Raw genomic sequence first — 23,368 nt, 5'->3', positions numbered from 1 at the left:
CATTATTCTAATGTCATAACGATGAAGATGAAAACATTATTTTAAAATCACAATGACAAGGTGCAAATTTGATGTAAGATTGTGTCGAGACTTCTGCTCTGCTGCTCACCAACATGTAACACATACCGCTATTTTTTTACTAATGATATATCTAATATGGGAACATAGCTCTTTAAATTACAAAAAAATGTACTTTCAGTATAAAACATAACATATAACTATTAAAAATATGATCCAATAACAACTTTTGATCAAACATAAGAAATTTTTAAATCCATTTGAGACAACAAACAATTATGTCAATAATCAAAATACAACTTTTGACTGAATCACTCATCTTTAGCTTAGATAATTCCAATCTTGTTAGCAACCTCCAACGCATCATAACTTGACAACGTAATGCCACAGCAGGTTGGGAAACATAAACCTACCTGATTATGTTATGTTTGGTTACTGCTTGATTATCAGTTGCAACTTCTACTGGCATATCATGTTCCAAAAGTGCTGTTGTCGTTAAAAAAAATAGTTAGGAAACTTGGGGCATTGTACAAAGTACCAGTTGCAGTCTACATGTATGTCTTTTATGCATATCAAGCTTGTACACTGGTTTTTGAATAGTAGTTAAATATGTTAACATTGGACATAAATCTGTTATAGAAGTTAAAATTGAAAATCAAAGTCTGTATAGTAGATCTTGGCCGAAAATAGACGTTTAAAGTAAGCAGAGTGTAGGTTTACTTTATGGCTAACCAGTTAACATGGTCAATAGTGTCCTGAAATTTTCTTGTTGAATTCCATAAAGACCCTTATCGAATGGTACTATTCACCTGTGTTGAATAGCTGATGGTTTCTAAAAGCTGCATCAAAATCAAACCATAAGTTGAAATGATGCAACACATCTAACACTTAATATTTAGTATTTTTTTAGACATACCATATGCACAATATGTTAGCAACTCTAACAATTAGTTCACTATGTGAAATCGACTAAAAGGAATATGTGGTCAAACATGTCAAAAAAAAGTTTTTGTTACGTTAAGTCGGTTCGGTTTTTGTTTTGGTTTCAACCTTTTTGGTTTGGTGTCAGTTTCGTTTCAGTTTTTTCAGTAAACAAACACGAACACGACAAACCTAAAAGTGTTATATTTTGTGTTCAAGACTGTTAATTAAGAAAACATGCATGTTCGTCTTCGTTCATGTTTGCTCATGTTCGTTCCTATATTGCCCTTTGTTGCTAAATCCGTTAGCAAGTATTGTGTGTTTTTATTTAATTACTCATGGATTAAAATCTGACACGATCCGCAAGCGACAGCAAATTTAACCCAAATTTACATGACCCGTTAGCCAAATCTATGCTTTGTTGTGGATATTGTTGCTGACCCATTTAAAGGGAATAAATGAAAAACTAAATCATGCCTATAATTCTGAGCTTAGGTTGTTTCGATCTTGGCTCATTAGTAAATTTTCAAGCTTGAGCCATTAAGACTTGCGAGCAAGCTCGTACTCGCCAAGTTAAAATGAAACCCGAGCTCGTTTATTAAACATGCTTACTTTTAGGCTCGAGCTTATTTAATAATGAAACTTATATATGCATTTAAAAGTTCAGATTAAAAATTAGTACCTAACATGGAGGCCACCATTGAAGAAATCCACGTGTCTATAGATTATTAATCACATCTCCCTCATGTTTTGCAGCAATTTCTTCAGCCTTAGAAGTTTAAATACAGTTATGAGTGTCCCCGCACACCGTTATGATAACCTTGTATTTCAACCAATTAACAGAAACACAAACAACTAATACTAATTCACATACATTAAAAAGAATGTAGAACCTTAATATAGAACTATAATTATACACAACCAATCATTAGAGCCTTTTGTATTTGTTGAACTCGTTTTGAGCTTATTTTGTATTTGGTTAAATGACTGAACTTTTATTGATTATGTTTTTTAAACTGAGCCAACCCAAGCCGAGCCAGCTTAGTTCATAACCGAGCCAAGCTCAAGTGAAATTTTCAACTTTGTTTTAACATGGAGCCAAGCCAATACAGCTCGGTTTAAAACGAGCCGAGCTCGTGGTTTCCTTGGCTCAGCTCGAATTGACTCGTGAACAACCTTATTTGAGATAAGTAAATGAATCGATGGTTCCACCTGTAATATCGCATGATTATACATATGTATCATAAACGAAAATTTCATCCAATTAATTTTTCTTGAATTTGTGTTTGCTATTGTTAGCTTTCAACAGACATGATAATTACAATAAAATATTTTTTAATCTCTTAATCACTTTTAACGCTAATAGTAATAATAAAAAAAAATAATGAATTTCAATTTAAACCTTTCCTAAATAACTTGGATCCAAAGCACAAAAGACACGATCTCAACCCCTAAACAACGATTCTAGCCTTGCTCTGCAATGAATTAGTGATTGCAATAAGCCCCCGATACTAAAATTCCCAAAATAATGAACAAAAAAACTATAACACCAAGAATTAGTTTTGAAGACTTACATTGATGCTACAAGTCCAAAATCAATCCTTAATTTTTTGACATAGCCTTTAACTAACAAGAACAGTATTGGGTTGGTAGATGAAGCTCTTATTTCATAATGAGAGTCCGATATACGTGATGAATTTATATGAAAAAAAATATAGAAGTTTAAGTTTCAAAATCAAAATTATTCTAGGGTTAATAAAAATAATCAAATTAGACTTGAATCGAACCTAGAACCAACCAAAGCCACTAAAAACACCACCTGAGGCGCGCGTGAAACCAAAGCGTAGGAGTGATTCTGCCCTTTTAAGTTTTCCAATTCCCAACTCCAGATACAAAAATAGATTATGAGATCAAGAAGAAAGGGAACCATGTACCTAAGAAGTAATGAAGTGAAGACTTCCCAAATCGAACTCAGTATAAAATACCAACATGGAAATCAAAACCATACCTGTGAGTGTAGAACCAAATAAAAAAGAGCATATCATGAATTGGGTGAGTGATTCTAGATTTGAATTGGTGTTAAGATAATATGGATTTATGGCTTGGAGTTGGAGATAGGAAGGAGGCGGTGAGTACGAGAGTCCAGATCTGGATTTCAATTTTGAAAGCCTCATACATTACCCGCGTCATCTTAAATTGAGGAGATTTACATAGGGTTATTAGATTTTATGCATAGCCATTTGTACATTATGTTTAACTCATTGTACAGCTCTTAAATTTCAACATTTTCATTTTCTCTCTCTTATCTATATTATATATAGTAATAGATACATACATATATATATATATGGTAGGGTTAATATAAAAAATAATAGTTTTGTGAGAAGCATAAGAATAGACGTTCACCCTTGGATCTAAGATCAAGTGGTTGAGATTGGTAATAGATACATACATATATATATATATATATATATATATATATATATATGGTAGGGTTAATATAAAAAATAATAGTTTTGTGAGAAGCATAAGAATAGACGTTCACCTTTGGATCTAAGATCAAGTGGTTGAGATTGGTAGTTTTTAAAAGTTTTATAGTTTCCTATTTGGGTGGTGTACTTTATTTTGAAGTCTTCTCAAACTTCTCACAAAACAATTGGTTTTTTATTTGAACCCTATTATAATATATGTATATATATATATATATATATATATATATATATATATATATATGATATATATATATATATATGGGTGAGTTATAGTAAAAAGAAATAATTTCTAGGAAGAATAAGAATAAATCTAGGCCTTTGGATCTAGTATTTAGTGATTGAGATTTGTAGTTTTTAAAATACCATTTAGGCTATATAGTTTCCTAACACTAAATTTTATATTCTTCCTACTCTTCCTACAAAACTATGTATTTTTATTTTAACCATTATATATATATATATATATATATATATATATATTAGGGAGGGTTATCCTAAAAACAAGTAGTTTACTAGGAAGACTAAGAATAAATCATAGTCATTAGATCATATCAATCAATGGTTGAGATTTAAAATTACCAAAAACCGTCATAGTTTCCTAGAATTACTCTTTCATCATTATAACCGACATAGTATCCTAGAATTATTCTTTCACCATAGGCTTTAATGCCAAATGTCAAAATCTTATTGGTTCTTACCATTCTTAGGAAACTACTTCTTTTTATTTGAACCATTTTCTATATATATATATATATATATATGAAAATAAAAAGGGCTCGTGAAATGAATGAGGTAAATATAAGACACTAATTTTGATGTGTTTTCTGGATAAATTGTGATGTATTAGACTTGTTCATTTCCATTGCAAACTGTTCATTTAGATTTTAAATGAACGAACATGAATGCACACTGACATACCCTTATTTTTTATGAACGAACATGAATAAAGTAATGATAAGGTACATTGGAATACCAAGGATTCCGTTATTCCAACGGCCCAGTGTTTCTCATTTTCTGAAAGATGAAGCTAAATATTTTTTTCTAAATGTAAACAAAATATGTAACCTCCATTATGACCGAATCTCAATCAAATGCGCTTCTTGTTAAAACTGGATTGTTTATGATTTATTACCCGCATCAATTGAGAAAGAAACCAACACCTTAAATTTTAACTTTCTAAATTTGTTGTATTGATGCATGAAGATATTTATTCCAGAGTTGACCTTGTTTTCAACATGGTTGATATCTGATGATAAACTATCAGTAAGTTGCTACTCGCTACCCAAAACAACATCAACAATGTTCTTGAAATACGATTTTATAATCATGTCAAATTCTTCAACATTTGGGATTCTTTTGCAATAGAAAATTCGTATTACCTACAAGTTATTATTTTCATTTTAGTTTTCTAATAAACAGATCACGGTAGTGATCATACTATTGTTGTAACAAAAATAATTATCAAAGGTAAAACAAAGTTGCATACCATTTCTTTTTACCTAATTATAGAGACTTCATTCCCGTATCATAAAACATGTCTTGTCTCAATTAGGATGAAATTAATTTTTAAAAACAATTGTTTGATCATTTAAGTCAAACTTCACCAGAATACCCTACTGAGGTGTTTAGCCCAAAACATTAAAGCTACCATATTCAATAATATGATACGTTAACTTTGAAAGTAAACAAAACCTAATTCACTTCAGGTTGAAGCCTCTGATTAAAATTAAACATAAATTTGTAGATCACAAATTTGGAGTTTATCAGTAAAGCATCTAACATAAAATCAAGACGAATCTGGATGTGGTCAAACCTATAGAAACAAAGATTAATAGTTGTAAAACATAGTACTCATAGCTATCAGATCTTTTAACATCGATGAATAGCAATGATGACTTTTTTCTAGTTCAATTAGAGTTCCATTGTAACAAACCGCTCCAATCATATACAAAATAATAGTAGTAGTAGTAGTAGTGGTGGTGGTGGTGGTGGTGGTGGTAGTAGTGGTAGTAGTAGTAGTAGTAATAAATGTACATGATTTAGAAGGATGTAAAGTTCCAGCAACTTATCCTGTCATGATTTTGTTATCTGGATCATAAAGCTCAAATGATCTTCAATAACTAACAAAGGCCGAATGAAAAATAACCCTAATCAGAACACTAATGGAAATAACCTTTTCAAATTGAATACAATAATAATACATAGCATAAAACCTTAAAAAAATTAATGAAAAAACCTAATTAATAAAGAACTATGAATCTTTAATAGTTAACAAAGACCGATCTTAAATATAGAACAAAAGCCAATCGTTTTTAGGATACACATAGATTAGGGGCAATGATACGACTTACTTATTTCATTATATTTGAAATTAGCATAATAAAAAAAAACGCCAAAAAAAGGATTCAAAGTTAGTGCGTAATTAGTGTGTTGCTGAAGTGATGAAATCGCACCATGGAATCGTTGATTGAAAGTAAGGTTTTGCAATTATGAAGATAGAGAAAGACTTTTAATCCATCATGACCTTCGCTCATTCTTCTCCCTGTTTCAATCCACACCAACGATAAGGTGGGTGTGAGCAAGGTCTCGCAGGCAGAGGAATGAGAAAAATGTTTAGATGAGTTATTATGACCTGTGGACTATCCCGGTTTCATTAAATCTCCATACCCGTCAAAGTGGTTCAAACGCATAAAAAGACTCCATTTACAAATGAAGAATTCTGGTGGCTTGAGAGAGGTCGGGGAATGAACAGAGCACGACACGTAGGATATTAAAGATTTCATTCGTATTACAGGGTTATTTTATTTTATTCATTTCTAATTAATATATATATATATATATATATATTTGATTTTCTATTTAAGTATGTAATAATTTTATACTTAGGATTTTATGATAAAAATTGTTTCACAAATAAATTAGATGTTATAACCCGGTTTAAAAGTAATATGGGGTTGGTAAAACTCATGACCCGCTTCTTTTTTTATATATAAAATTGTTTCTTAATTTATAAATCATATCTTTTTAAAAAAATAATAAATATTAATTTTAGTATATCCCTATTTTATAGGATTTTCATATCAAATATTTGGTGAGATTAATTTTTAATTTAATGAGATGTTATAACCCGTTTAAGGACTGTCTAGTTTTGGTAAGATCCATACCCGTGAATTCATGTAAGGCCCTGATCCCGGTGCTCTAAATTGGCGTTGAATTTACTCATAAACACAGTTCTAAATATCATAGTTAATTAAACTTTCGCGGAATATAAAACTTCAACCAAGTATATATTACATAACATTTAAAATCTTGCCTTATCATCTTTGAAATTAGTATTTCAAGATAAAACATAGTTAAATAAACATCATAACATTTTCCTCAAGATGCCAGTGTCTTCAGTCGAATAATGTGTCCATATCATACAAGCCGCCTCAACCTATTCACCTGCGTGCATACTAAAAGTCAGCTACGCTGAGTGAGTTCTACATAATCAGGCAACATACATTCATACACACACTTTCATATACACATCCGAACATACATATCAAATACTTTACCTATTACCTTTATTTCTTACATTCATACATACGTTTTTACATACATTCTCTCACATCATCACACTTTCATACTTTCATACTATCTGTTATGTCTCAGATATTATTAGGGCCTTCTCATATATTATAAGGGTCTGGTCCAATATGTCTCGGATATTATTAGGGTCTGGTCCCTTCTGTCTATACAATCTCACATACTTTTCCATACATACACATTCCATACATACTTTTCTTTAAATACTCATTCCACACTTACTACACATTACCTTTCTTGGCGATACGTGTAATATCCGAAGATCGTTCACGCACCGACAAGCAATTATTCATAACATCAGTAAATATAACTATCACATCTACCATCATAGCATACACTTACCATTTAAGGTAAGTGTATTAACATTCACATTGAGTATATACACAGCCCCGAAAACATAACGAGAGAAGTGGGGATAGAAACTCACCTGAACTCGGTTCCTCTCAGAGTTAATGGTAACTCCTTTCTTTAACTAGGCATGACTAACTGTATAACAATTATACGTATCAATTAACTATCACCACCCATATCGAATTTCTAGTTTAGTATAACCCTCAACAAATGGGTGTCAGCGAGCAGTGCCCCTGGCAGCGGGGTTTTAGGGGCGGCAGCCCCCTGCAGGGTCCAAGGGGCAGAGCCCCTGGCTGGGATCGAGCTTGGAAAAATTTTATTTCCATTGTCTAAACACAATTTTCATTAGAATTCTTAATTTACAATTTTATTCGCTAACCCATTCGTTATAATAAATGGCCTCTGGCTAAGCCTCATTCGCTATAACATTCGCTATGACGAATGGTTCTCTAGTTAAGCCATTCTCTTACATCATTCGCTATACCATTCGCTATGATGAATGGTTCCATTTGTTATCTCATTAGGACTAATGAATGTATAATGAATGAGTAGGTTATTCTTGCTTTCTTTAATACAAACGAGAGGTTCATTCGTTATGAGTGCATGAAGTTGTATCCTATAGTGAATGGCTTGATTCATTGTCTTACATGACGGATGGTGGATAACGAATGACGAATGCCATTTGTTAATTCTGTAAGGCGAATGAGAGGTTCATTTGTTATCAAAGACACGCGAATGAATCCTATTTGTTATGACTGTTTAACGGATGACCGATAATTCGTTTATCATAACGACTTAGCATAAGTTCTTATCCAAACATTGACTCAGGGATCAAAGTCAAAATTGATAAGAACAGACGCAGTCAACCTTTATCAAATATGTGATTAAACTTCAAATCATGATGAGACAACACAAACGTGGTACCATTAGGATCACAAACATATCGCCTAACAACCCCAATCATCCAATCATCTGAACGTTAAGGTTAAATGGTGTATCAGATCGATATTTATAACCAGTTTTTGGTTTGATTAATTAAACTATCAGATGTTAATGGATTTCAACGAGAATCGTTGCGTTTGATCCTTTTTTACCACTTATGTATATATATAGTAATACCAAACGAGCCGAACAAGTTATCGTTAATGAACGTACCTTAAACGAATCAGTTTATGAACACGATCTAGTCTTGACGTAGGTTGTGTTCGTCACGACGTTCTAAAATTTTCAAGCTTGGGTTTTTTTCCTTTGGATTTAGGCTCGGGATATTGGAGGTGTTTGTGTGTGATTTTCAAGGTGTAGGATATGATGTAGAGATGGATAAAAATGGAAAGGATTAGGGTTTAAGAGGTAATTAAGCCCATGGACCTAAGGCCCATTCCATCCGTTATTCCATATTTTAATGTCTAAGCCCACCCACTTATAGTTTCTTTATCTAAACTGATACACGACATGTTATTGAATAGACGAAATTTCTTTTACTAATATTACCGAAAGTAGGATGTTAAAATTCAGGTCAAATGGATGAGAAACCTTCATTTAAAAATCATGAAATCTGGTGGTTTCCATAAAAAGAGGGAGCGATCACATCGCGACACATAGGATTTTTGAGATTTTTTTTATATATATTATACATGTTCAATCTTATGTTGTTCATTCTCAAATATCTATCATATTGATGCAAAGGATGCTACGACTAATTAAATTCAAACAATAGAATTTTACTACATATTATCTCCACTATATTTTGATTTTTTAACATTTATAAATGTGCCAAAACAATAACGGAAACAAACTAGATGTAAACATATGTAATACAAAATAAAAATGATATTTGTAACCAAACAAAAATAGCACCGTCGAAACGTGCGGGTAACAATGCTAGTTCAATATATGTTAGGTGTAATTATTACATGCTCTATGGTTATGCTATGTATGCTTATATGTTTATTTTATGTTGGGTGGTTGGTATCTCATCCTCATGTATTCTCATATAGTATGATCATAAATTTACCTAAGTATATTGATTTTGTATTAATAGGAACATGTCCACATCTTTTTTAGTTGTTGTCATTTTCATAAGATTTGTAACGCTCACCATTTATATATAAATTGTGATTTACCTATCTATATATATAAAACCAAAACTTATGTATTCTCACCAACATTTGTGTGGACAAAATCGATTTTTATACATGTTACAGGTACAAGTAATTGATATTGTTCGAGATCGAGGATATTAGTTTTAACTTAGGATATTTATTCAAAATACAAAAGTATGATTCATTTGTTTTGTTTATTGAACTTGTGTACTTGTTAATGTTAATGAAATTAAATAGTTACCGTCGCTTTAATAGTGTCTTTTGAGCTACTGTCCATTCAATACGTTACACCCCAACATATTCTGCCGCCTTTGGTCGGGGTGTGGAAAAATTGGTTGGAAGTGCCATTCTTTCCGCTGTCAAAGAACAGTACCGACTGCACAATCGCTCATGTCACACATTAGCATGAATGTAACGTCCAGTCTGGAGAAATCATGATCGGGCTATTATCAAGTTTTTCTTTTAAAAGATGAAACGCCCTGATACATTGACTAGAGAAGACATATGTGGAATCCTTGCCAAGAAGCTAAGTCATAGATCTCATGATTTTGGAGAAATCTTTGATGAATCAACGGTAGAGTCCGGCTTAAACCCAAGAAGTTTCGAATAGATCTCACGGAAGTAGGTGGGTAAGTTTAGAGATTGTTTCAATTTTATTTCTATCCACCTTGATCACCACACTCGAGAACTGATGACCCAAGAAAATGCCCCCACACACCATGAGGTGACAACTTTTCCCAGTTAAGGACTATGTTAGTATCGACGCAACGAGACATCATCTTTTCTAGATTAGAAAGACAATGATCAAAGTAAATCCTGAATACCCCAAAAATCATCCATGAACACCTCTATGGAGTCCTCAATCATTTCATGAAAGATATCCACCATGCATCTATGAAAGGTGGATGGAGCATTGCAGAGTCCAAATGGCATGTGTTTATAGGTAAATGTGCCGTAACAAATAGTGAACATGGTTTTTATGGTTGTCATGAGCTATTAGGATATGAAAAATACCTAGAGAAACCATTAAGGATGAGGTAGTTCTGCTGACTTTCCAAACTCTCTAGCATCTAGTCAATGAAGGATAAAGAAACACGGTATTTCCTAGTGGCATTATTTAGTGTGCGATAGTCGATGCATACTCTCAATCTGTTCATTTTTCTCATTGGTGACGACAATCATGCCACCTATTTTATAAACCAGTTGAACTGGACTTTCCAATGTGCTATTAGAAATAGAAAGATGATCCCACATCAAGGAGTTTAATAATCTCTTTCTTCACCAACCCTTGTATCTTTTAATTGAGCCTTCTCAGAGGCTGAACGACGGTCTTGAAATAATCCTCTATGAGGATCTCATGAGTGCGGAATGAGGAATTTATACCTTTGATTTCGACATCTTCTAAGCAATGGCCTCTTTGTGCGCCATGAGCGCCTTCAACAACCTCTTCTTCTTACCTTCTATCAGTATAGAAGCAATAATCACCGACATCTTCCTTTCTTCACCAAGAAATGCATACTCCAAATGAGTATTTTAATCTTTAATCTCTAAATAGTAAGGAGGACTCTCAACACAAAGCTGGTCTTCGGATCATCTCGCATAATCTTAGTCGATACGTCATAAACAAGGGAAGATAATTCGGCATCAGCATCCGGGGGCTGAAGGTCATGGACAACATCACTACCTTGGGAATCTCCATTTATAGAATTTGTGTATCCGTGGTGGAGCTTCCAAATATATCACTGAAAAACTCCCCTACATGAGTCATAGCAGTATAATGAAGTATAGCCGACTTGGGATGTTTGAGAGAATTTATCGTACGTCAATTGTGATGTTATACTCTCTAACTCGAATAATCAACTTACCATAATGGACGTTAGTCAAAGCTTGTGCTAGTGGCGAGAATTGGTCTATGAAGAATGGGCAGAACGCCAACATCCTCGTTCATATTACGAATGCGAACAAGCATGTTTTCGAGAAGCGCCCGCGAGTATTTCACAGAATGATCGGCTAGCTAAATACTCATACTAGTAGACCTTGGGCAATTGATTTAGTACCTCAAGAAAGGAATGTTTAGATCAAAACGGTTAAGAAGTTCTAAGAATTTGGAGTAATACTCCTCGTCTCTGTCCATTTAAAGTCTCCTAGGATATAGAAATTTAGGCTTATAGACTTTTAGTTGGATTTCCTCCCGGCCTATGTTGTACTCGTTGGGCTGTGACTTTGATGCATCTTGGCTGGTGGTGAGTCCATATGAATCTCCACATCTACCAGCTCCTCTCCATCAACCGTAGTCTCCTCGACGACTCTTCATGTAGTAACCTCCTGAATCACGAGCTCGTCACATTCCCTACCATAATCTCTTCCTACAAGGATTTATTCTCACCACTACCAACTTTCTTGGCATTCCCATTGCTTTACCTGCTTCACGCGAATAGGTCCTCTCAATAATACTACTGATACTGCCCCTGATAACCAATGGTTTGGTATCCATAATAATTGTGCTGATTACTCCGATCAGTGTTTCCTCTGAAGGCAGTGTTTTGATATTGAAAGGCGTTATTAATGAAGTCAACCTCCTTTGATTTTCATTAAGGCTCACTAGGCAGTCGATAGTATCGTGACCTCCCCTACACACATAACACTTTGCACCACTCTTCAATCTAAGGTCGTTCACCATCTTCTTTATTAATTTATCTTGAGTTTAGAGTGAGGTGTTTGAATCCACTTGGTATCTGGTTATAGTCTCCAGAACCCTAGTCTCTTTCCCCTCATAACAGATCAAAGCACTTGGCAAGAAGTTTGTTCTTTAGCAGATTTCCATGGGCCGTTTCGTTTACCTTCTCTCTAGTGTGTTGTGTCACCCCATTTGTCACACCCCAACCTAAAGCGGAAATGCCGAGGCGTGAGCTGATTGCCCACAGCTCTCAAGGTACTATTATGCAATATTAAAAGTGTTAATAACTATTAAATTTTATTAAATAGTCAAGTATATAAAACTCATAAATAATCGAGTAAAATAAACATCCAAATTTAATTCGTGTATCTTCTTCCCTAACATGCATCCTAAGTTGCTTCAAACAATCTTGATAATCACGTCACACGATAACCTGCATATGCGTTAAAAATACAAATATGTTTTGTCAACACTTGGTTGATTAGGTATAACACCAGGTTTAAGACACTACACTATTAATAAGTAAAAGTGAAAATTGTTCCTGTGAGATACACAGATAAGCCATAGCACATAACAATCAAACAAACCATAAAAAAACATAAAGAAAAGGCTCAACCAATCCATATAAATGGACATTGGTTACCAAGTAAGGACTAAACCGGGCCATAAAAATGGACATCGGTTGCCGAAGTAAGAAAATAACGTTCAAATAAAGCAAGTACGCAAATAGAAAGTTAGGCAGACTAATATAAACACACAAGAATAAACAGTTGCGTTTGAATACTATATAATAGAAAATATTTACGAACGCATATGTCCCCAAAACAGTTAAAAAAATAAGAAAAAGAAGGGGAGCGAAATACTAACCTGATCGGATGAACAAAATACATATGATTATGTGAGAATTATGAACCCTTCGGGATAACCGACAAGGATTCCTAGTTGAATATAATAAAATAAATTAATTATAAAAGTTATTCACAATTTAATGAATTAAGTTTTCAACGTGAGTTAAATTATGTTTAGGATTTAGATATTTATTGATTAATCTCTATGGTCATTGTTTTTAATACTCTTATTAATTATAAATTCTCCAATAATTACACATGATATAATATATAATTAGATACTTAAATACGTTTAAATATATAACAAACTATATATTGGAATGCTAACGCAAATCCAATTTTCATAAATATAATTAATACATTTAAAATACGATTGTTACAATTTTTTAAATAATGATATATATATATAATATATATATATATATTTTTTATATATAAATTTAATAAAATCAACTTTATGGAAGCATTCAACAATAAGAAAACATGAATTAGAAGTGTCGGGTTTTGATAAAATAAAGTTTATTATTATTAATATATAATTATAATGTATACATATAAACACACACACACACACACACATATAAACGAACACTTCTAAGAAGATTTATGGACAAAAGTCATAACTTAACAATTCCAGTCTTAATAAAATAACGTTTAATTTCTATTTATTATTAACTATAAATGATTTAATAACCTTAAAAACCTTTTATTTTTTAAAAAACCAACCGCGTCCTGAGGGGCTCGAACCCGCGCCCCTGGCTGGTTCAGTAAGTTAAACAGACACACGCAAACCATCTGAGCTACCCGTTACTTTGTTATAACATGAAAACCAATATAATTAATATAGAAACCTGCGAATCCCAGCTGATTATAAACCCTAATATTCTAAATCTTTTAATCCGTTAATCGTTAGTCTAATTAAAGTTAGGGTTAATGATTAGCGATACAAAACGAACACAAGAACATCCTTAATTACCTGTAACGATGATGTCTGACTGGTTAATTGATCGATAAGATGACGGCCCGAAACTGGGAATATAAATAGATGTGCAGACCAAGGTAATAGAATTGACCATGGGGTTACTGATGGCGACGTTATGAGGCTCATTTGTGTATGTTTAATTGAATTATAATCATTGTTATAATGTTTATTGATACACGGTTGAAAGCCGGTTTAGGTTATAGTTAATACAAATAAAATTTGATTTCATTTTCTTAATTAACATTGTCGGTGTGGCCGCAAATGGCAAGAATAACAATGTCCACCGATCTATTCCAAATTTAATACGAAAATTATGCTTCAAGAAACGAAACGTGTTCGGGTTTGGTAAAAAGGATACGGGTAAATGGGTTAGGAAGTGGTTTAAGGGTTATATATATTAGTTTTGCTATTTGGTCCCTGAACTATGGACATGGATACCAAAGAAGGTTAAAATAAGGAGAAGGGTTAAAATTATACATAGTTTAAAGTTATTTTAATAATTAAGCAAGTAATTTACAATAATATTAAAATAATAATAAATAACTCGAATAATGCGATGTTTTTATTGATAAAGGTTTCCCGAATATACAAAAATAAAATGGGTCGGGTAATATCAATTTGGAAAACCCGAGTTGTTACAGTCTCCCATACTTTAGGGAATTTCGTCCCGAAATTAAAGGATAATATAACAAAGCCATTAAAGTTTGAGGATAAAAAATTTTAAACTAAAATTTAAAAATTTACCATAGCACAAAACATTTAATAGTTAAAATAACGCTCCAAATGCAAATCCGATAAGGCCACTTATATACAAGATGTACCAGCAGCGTATCCACCATGTCCATATCAAATTTACTTTTGTACCGTTATCCCAACTACTTCTGATTCTATTTTATGACACATAATTGCACATTTCATGATTTCCATGAGAGGAATTTGATAACTATGTTCCGGACCATTATTATTTTAATCGACGGATGGTTCACATGATTCGTTCCATTGTGTGGATTTACAAAAAGTTTGAAAATATAATTTTAAGAATTGAAATCCTTTAGGGAAAGGTGTTTTAAGTGAGATATCTTTAAATAGGCAAAAGTTTATAGTTTATGTAACGCCCCACCCCGATGGGTGACATGTCACAAATCATAGTATTCAAAACATAAAGCATCATTCCACTATTTAATATTAATAGTATAGAGCCCTAGGGTTAATTATTTATTACTTATTATATATTGCCAAATCTCGCTAAACTAGAATTTGCTACAAAAGTGGCTAGCATTTTACATTAAAAACCTAGAACTCAATTCTTTTTCTCTCTCTTCACACCCCACCCGGAGTAACCTTTGAACATGTTATGAAAAAGATTTACAAAATGTGCCGAATGCCCAATACAGATAAAAGGCTCAAGTAAAAGAATAACAATAAGTAAGTAAACATGTATTTTTAACAATAAAAATATATAATTATATAGAATGATACGATGCAAGTATGCAAGACAATAAAACATATCGTATCATATGGAAGATACCCACAAGCCGAAACATCATACCAGTGGGACTACGTATGATGCACATTATCTACCCAATAGTACGATGGTGGGTGTTGGCATACATCGACCATCCACAAATATCAAATACATATAATCTAGGATCGATCCATACGCCTCCTAATAGCTGTGGGCCACAACATCGATTCCACAATGTTGTTCCTGTGGGACACTCCACAGGAAGCGTAGAACTCATGGTACCAGAGTATAATAAGCAAATACAGGTAACATGCTCAAAGTACAAACAATGTCAACAAATATCCATACCGTGTAATAATTAAGGAACATGCGATATTAAGTTCAGACGACCTTAACCGAACCGTGAAGCATAATAAATTTGGATCCGATTAATATTCCGAAGACGTTTAGAAGTTCCAAAAGAACGCGAAACATGAATGGGGTTTTAACAATCGAGCACGCTAATAAAAAGAGGAGGGGTAAGACTCCCTACCTTAAAATATCTTCCACTATGATGTCAGGCCCGTTCCTTTTAAGGGGTTTTGATGACCTATATATCGTTTAATTGATTAGATTTACATTTTTTTAATTTATTAGAGAACTTTGATATTGTTAAAATGTTTTTATTTATAACTCATATGGACTATTTGTATTTATTATGCTCAAGTTGAGGGGTTAAAATGGCACACAAAATTTTATTAGAAATCAATACTCTATTTATTTATAGCCATACTTTAATAACTTAAAGATTATTTACTATAAATTTCATTCAACTAGAAATTATTTTAATTTATGTCTAATGTAAATTTAATAATTTAGTTATTGTTATTAATAATATCGTTTGTTTAAATTTAACTATATTCTTATTTTTTCTAGTTCGTTTAGCTTACAGACTAAAGACAATTTGTTTATTATCATTAGTATGCATTTATTTTAAAGAATATCTAAAAGTTTATTTATTTATTGAATTATGATAAAATATGTGTACGTAATATAATATGTGGGACTATGCGTTAACATAGTCCTAGGTCTACAAATCTTGAACACTACAACCTTTAATAGAAATACAACTAATAATGAGATGGAGTTCATTAAAAATAACCAATTATTACTTATATGGAGTTTTAAAAAAAAATACTACATGCATCTTCTTCCTCCTTTTTGTTTAAGATTTTCAAAGAGTTACTGGTCTCTTCCGAGTCACCGATTATGTATATATATAAAAGAAACAAATACGTATAAACACAACTAGCGCATATATAATCAGATTAGTGGGGTAGGATACCTCGGTCACGAGAGGTAGATTTGAAAACTGGTGGATATGTATCGCTGGAAAGCCGCAACACGGAAAGAAAATAAACGTCCTCTGTTGTGTTCTTGGTGATCGATGATGCGGTGTGCGGTGGATACGGCGGATGGTGTCGTTGAATTTGAGTTTTGTGGTGTCTCTCTTTTCGCCGAAATTCTCGATTCTTGTCGGAAAAGTAGTAAAAGAAATAACAGAGTAAAGAATTAGATGTGATATGAGGACTTGCAAGGGAATCGTCAATCATTTGTAACCAATTCAGAACCTTCTTGAAGGCAAGTAAGTGGCTGAAATTAGGGACTTGTTGGTAGGTTACAGGCGGCGCTCAGGCTGCAACTTGTCGGTGGTCGGTCAAACGGCGTTGGGCGGCGGATTGTATCAGTTCTCAGTTTTGCTTTTAGTAATATTTTAATACTTGTACTTAAGTTTTATTTTTATACTTAAATTTAATATTTTAAAATGAGCAGACACACACCATTATTTCATATCTTTTATTGTATTAATTTATTTTATTTGTTATTATTATATTATGAAAACACAATGTGCAAAGTTATGTACATATTAATTCATTCTTTTTGAACTTCATTGACGTATTAATTTTATTTTGATTGTTATTTTAATTTTATTTTTTCCTTAATTTTCTTCTTCTTATTATTAATTGTTATATATATATATATGTATATATATATATATATATATCATTCCATAAAGTCATTGGTATTTTCCGGATATTTCAACTCTTACCCCCTAAAAAGAATTTCGTCCTCGAAATTTGTAGGTTAGAACATAAATGATCACACAGATCAACAGAAGCGGAAATATCATTACTTTAACGAGAAAACAACGTTCACCATTACTCGTACAGTGGAATCTATTATTCAAATTGATTAGGATACAAAGAGCAGATTGATTCTTCAGTTTCCCAAGTAGCTTCACGTTCAGAATGATTTTTACATAGGAATTTAACAAACAAGATAACTTTCCTTCTCATTACTCTCTCTTGGCGATCCAATAAAGCTTCTGGTTCTTCTTCATACGATAAGTCTTCTTGGATCGTGTGCAATGGATAACTAATGACATACAACGGGTGATAGTTGGATCCCCTTATTAAAGACACGTGGAAGACGTTATGGACATGAGAAAGTTGAGGCGGTAATGTTAGTCGGTAAGAAACTTCGCCAACTCTTTCAAGAATCTCAAACGGGCCGATATAACGAGGGCTGAGCTTCCCTTTTATTCCAAATATTCGGACGCCTCGACACGGTGAAACTTATAGGAACAAATGGTCCCCAACTTTGAATTCAAGATTACGACGATGCCGGTCTGCGTAACTCTTATGCCTGCTCTGCGTTTCTTTTAACTTTTCTCGAGAAATAGCAACTTTTTCATTCGTGATTCGCACTAATTCAGGTCCTTCAATTATTTTCTCTCCCACCTCATTCCAACATATCGGCGCCCTACACTTCCGTCCATACAATAGCTCAAACGGAGACATGCCTATGCTTGCTTGCCAACTATTATTGTAAGCAAACTCAACAAGGCATAAATACACATCCCAGTTTCCTGTCCATTCAAGTGCACAAGCCCTTAATATATCTTCCAAAGTTTGAATTGTGCGTTCCGATTATCCATCTGTTTGTGGATGAAAAGCGGTACTGAATTTCAATCTTCAACCCCAGGCAGCTTGAAAGCCTCTCCGAAATCGAGACGTGAACCTCGGATCTCGATCAGACACGATAGAGGCTGGAGTACCGTGTAACCGAATAATCTCTTGCAAAAATACCTCAGATAACTTACTGACAGAATACCCTTGTTGTATTGGAAAAAAGTGAGCCGACTTAGACAATCTATCCACAACTACCCATATAGTATCGTTCTACTTAAAAGTCTTAGGCATACCCGTAACAAAATCCATTGAGATTTCATCCCATTTCCACACTGGAATATCCAACGGTTGCAAAAGTCTGCTTGCTCGTTGGTGCTCCATTTTCACCTGCTGACATGTGAAGCACCTACTCACATATCTGGCAACGTATTCTTTCAAACCATTCCACCAAAAACTTTGGTGTAGATCACGATACATCTTTGTAGATCCTGGGTGGATAGAAAATGGCAACTTTGTGCTTCGGCTAACAATGACTCGCGGAGCGCAGGATCATTTGGTATACACAACCTTTTGCCACACCAAATTACTCCATGCTCATCCATACTAAACTTTGACCGCTTCCAGACTGCCATATTGAGGTTAGGCTCAATTTGCATTCTTGCCAATTAACCATAAGATTTACCAATCTGAAGGGCAATGCCCATCATATCAAGGTCGGATATAATATGAGGTTGAATATGAAGGCAAGATATAGCTCCGAAATTCTTTCGGCATAAAGCGTCAGCTACCACATTAGCTTTACCGGGGTGGTACTGAATATTCGCGTCATAATCTTTCAAATGTTCCAGCCACCTCCTTTGCCTCGTATTTAGCTCTTTCTGCGTAAATATATACTTGAGGCTTTTGTGATCAGTGAAGATCTCACAAGTTTTACCGTACAATTAGTGACACCATATTTTTAACGCAAAAACAACCGCAGCTAATTCCAAGTCATGCGTAGGGTAATTAACTTCATAAGGCTTCAACTGACGCGAGGTATAAGCGATGGCATTTCCGTGCTGCATTAATACACAACCTAGGCCTTTCTTTGAAGCGCCACTATAAATTTGGTAACCTCCTGAACCTGATGGAAGAGTAAGTACTGGAGCTGTAACAAGTCTTTTCTTCATTTCTTCAAAGCTCTTCTCACGCTCTTCATTCCAAGAGAACTTGGAGTTGGTCAAAAAGGTCATCTATGCGAGGTAGAGGATACCGGTTACGAATGGTGATTTTATTAAGTTCTCGGTAGTCAATGCATAACCGCATACTACCATCCTTTTTCTTTACAAATAATACCGGTGCACCCCAAGGTGAGACGCTAGGTCTAATAAATCCCAACTCCAACAATTCCTACAATTTCTCCTTCATCTCTATCAATTCCAACGGAGCCATACGATACGGTGCCTTAGAGATAAGCTCAGCGCTAGGGACCAAATCAATAATAAATTCTATCTCACGATCTGGTGGTAGTCCCGGTAATTCATCTAGAAAGACATCGGAATACTCACGAACAACATGATAGATGTCGATGCTAACTTTGGCAGCCGTCGTATCTTTGACTGACGCTAAAAATCCAGCGCAACCATGCGATATCAACTTTTGAGTTTTGAGCGCTGAGATAATCTTAAGAGACTCACGGGGTTGGAACCCCTGATACACTAAATCAGGATGATGAGAGTCGCCGAAAATGACTCGCCGTGAGTGACAATCAATGGTTACACGATGCCGAGAAAACCAATCCATCCCGAGGATAACATCAAAATCGCGCATTTGCATGGGTAAAAGATTCGCTTTACGCTCAATAGAATTGATACGAATAGGGCAATCTTTGTATATATTGGAAATTATGATCGAGTTACCCATCGGAGTGGATATTGAAAGAGTGTGTTCTAACGGGGAAGGTTCTATTAAAAGGTGTTTAGTGAACAAGTTAGAATTATTGAAAGGGTTACTCCCATGTCAAATAACACACATATATCACGCTCACCAAGTTGAAGAGTTCCAGAAACAGTACCTGGGGCACTAGGAGCATCAGTAGCAGTAAGCGTAAAAACTCTTCCTCTATTATTTAGCAGTGCAACATTTCCTCCGATGGTATTCTTGGTATCTGGCATGGGGCAATTATTAATTAATTTCCAGTCTGGCCACATCTAACGCATGCTCACGTAGTTTGGTGACGAGCACCCCAATGTTTCGTTCCACAAGTATTGCATGAAGGCATAGTATTTGTGTTAGGGTTTCCATGTTGATTTAGTGGTTGTGCTCTAGCGTGTCCTTGATATAGCTGAATTTGATTTTGGGTTGGTCTTGGGTTCGGGGGTCTAGGCTGCTATGGTTAAATCTGGTTATATGGACCTCTCTTTACTTGAACTCTGCGATCCTGATAATGTGGTGCAGAAGATGGTTGGCCAGTATTCTATTCTGGATGCGTACTGAGTATTCGCTTCATAATCTTTCAAAAGTTCCAGCCACTTCCTTTGCCTCATATTTAGCTCTTTCTGCGTAAATATATACTTGAGGCTTTTGTGATCAGTGAAGATGTCACAAGTCTCACCGTACAAATAGTGACACCATGTTTTTAACGCAAAAACAACCGCAGCTAATTCCAAGTCACGCGTAGGGTAATTAACTTCATAAGGCTTCAACTGACGCGAGGCATAAGCGATGACCTTTCCGTGTTACATTAATACATAACCTAGGCCTTTCTTTGAAGCGTCACTATAGATTTGCTAACCTCCTTAGCCTGATGGAAGAGTAAGTACAGGAGCTGTAACAAGTCTTTTCTTCAATTTTTCAAAGCTCTTCTCACGCTCTTCATTCCAAGAGAATTTCACACCCTTCCTCAACAATTACGTAAGAGGCAAGGCAATGACAGAAAATCCTTCTACGAATCTCTAGTAGTAGCCGGCTAAACCCAAGAAACTTCGAACTTCTGTGGCAGAGGTGGGTCTAGGCCATTTTTTAATTGCCTCAATTTTAGCCGGGATCCATTTTAATTCCTTCTGCGGATACAATGTGACCTAAGAATGCTACTTTATTAAGCCAAAAGTCACATTTTGAAAACTTCACATACAACTTTTTCTGTCTTAAAGTTTCAAGCACTTTCCGCAGGTGAACTTTGTGTTCATCCCCACTCTTGGAATACACTAAGATGTCATCGATAAAAACAATGAAAATTTATCCAATAACTCGTGAAAAACAAGATTCATTAAATCCATAAAGACTGCAGGGGCATTAGTTAGCCCAAAAGGCATAACCAAGAACTCATAATGGTCGTAGCGGATACGAAAGGCGGTCTTAGGAACATCCTCCTCCCGAATCTTTAGTTGATGATAATAAAATCTCAAGTATATTTTCAAGAAAAACTTAGCGCCTTGGAGTTGGTAAAAAAGGTCATCTATGCGAGGTAGAGGATACCGGTTACGAATGGTGATCTTATTAAGTTCTCGGTAGTCAATGCATAACCGCATAATACCATCCTTTTTCTTTACAAATAATATCGGTGCACCCTAAGGTGAGACGCTAGGTCTAAGAAATCCTAACTCCAACAATTCCTGCAATTACTCCTTCAGCTCTTTCAATTCCAACGGAGCCATATGATACGGTGCCTTAGAGATAGGCTCAGCACCAGGGACCAAATCAATAGTAAATTCTATCTCACGTTGTGGTGGTAGTTCCGGTAATTCATCTAGAATGACATCAGAATACTCACGAACAACATGATAGCTGTCGATGCTAACTTCGGCAGTCGTCGTATCTTTGACTGACGCTAAAAATCCAGCGCAACCATGCGATATCAACTTTTGAGTTTTGAGCGCTGAGATAATCTTAAGAGACTTACGGGGTTGGAACCCCTGATACACTAAATCAATATGATGAGAGTCACCGAAAATGACTCGCCGTGAGTGACAATCAATGGTTACACGATGCCGAGATAACCAATCCATCCCGAGGATAACATCAAAATCGCGCATTTTCATGGGTAAAAGATTCGCTTTACGCTCAATAGAATTGATACGAATAGGGCAATCTTTGTATATATGGGAAATTATGATCGAGTTACCCATCGGAGTGGATATTGAAAGAGTGTGTTCTAACGGGGAAGGTTCTATTAAAAGGTGTTTAGTGAACAAGTTAGAATTATTGAAAGGGTTACTCCCATGTCAAATAACACACATATATCACGCTCACCAAGTTGAAGAGTTCCAGAAACAGTACCTGGGGCACTAGGAGCATCAGTAGCAGTAAGCGTAAAAACTCTTCCTCTATTATTTGGCAGTGCAACATTTCCTCCGGTGGTATTCTTGGTATCTGGCATCGGGCAATTATTAATTAATGTCCAGTCTGGCCACATCTAACGCATGCTCACGTAGTTTGGCGATGAGCACCCCAATGTTTCTTTCCACAAGTGTTGCATGAAGGCATAGTATTTGGGTTGGGGCTTCCATGTTGATTTAGTAGTTGTGCTCTAGTGGGTCCTTGATATAGCTGAATTTTATTTGGGTTGGTGTTGGGTTCGAAGGTCTAGGCTACCATGGTTTTATCTGGTTATCGGGACCTCTCTTTGCTCGAACTCTGCGATCCTGATAATGTGGTGAAGAAAATGGTTGGGCAGTATTCTGGAAGCATAGCCCGTCCCTATCTCTCTTTTTTCTTTCCCCTGCTAGATATAAGACTTATTTTCTCTAGAATTCAAAAGTTTTGATTGCGTCAGCAACCTTTGTAAGATCTTTGAACTTCATAAACATGATCGACTTCCAGATTCGATCACACACTGCCCATTTACAATTTTCTGCCCGAGCTTCTGGTGTTCCTGCTGCATCCCCAACGATATTAGCCAACCTTGCAAATCGAGAAATAAACTCTGATGCTGTCTCATCATTCCCCTGCCGAATAAATGCGTACTCCCTAACATAGGCCTCTCTATCAGCCAT

At 34.8% G+C, this 23,368-nt stretch overlaps 2 protein-coding genes across 2 annotated transcripts; both read right to left on the bottom strand.

Annotated features, from left to right (window-relative positions):
• Positions 1-19,784: 19,784 nt before the first annotated feature.
• Positions 19,785-20,548, bottom strand: LOC143605843 (uncharacterized). Its single transcript, XM_077081818.1, has 2 exons — positions 20,449-20,548; positions 19,785-20,338 (listed from the first exon to the last, which is right to left on the bottom strand). Exons 1-2 carry the CDS (start codon positions 20,546-20,548, stop codon positions 19,785-19,787), a joined length of 654 nt encoding a protein of 217 aa, XP_076937933.1.
• A 1,446-nt stretch (positions 20,549-21,994) lies between these two features.
• Positions 21,995-22,752, bottom strand: LOC143605842 (uncharacterized). The gene is made up of 2 exons (XM_077081817.1): positions 22,653-22,752; positions 21,995-22,542 (listed from the first exon to the last, which is right to left on the bottom strand). Exons 1-2 carry the CDS (start codon positions 22,750-22,752, stop codon positions 21,995-21,997), a joined length of 648 nt encoding a protein of 215 aa, XP_076937932.1.
• Between the last annotated feature and the right edge of the window lie 616 nt (positions 22,753-23,368).

The sequence above is a fragment of the Bidens hawaiensis genome, unplaced genomic scaffold (assembly GCF_021521415.1).
Source record: "Bidens hawaiensis isolate Kalapana, Puna unplaced genomic scaffold, B.hawaiensis_p1.1 tig00071661_1, whole genome shotgun sequence".
Lineage (NCBI taxonomy): Eukaryota > Viridiplantae > Streptophyta > Magnoliopsida > Asterales > Asteraceae > Bidens > Bidens hawaiensis.
Note: the sequence above shows the minus strand (reverse complement) of the source record. Positions and strands in the feature narration are given on the sequence as shown.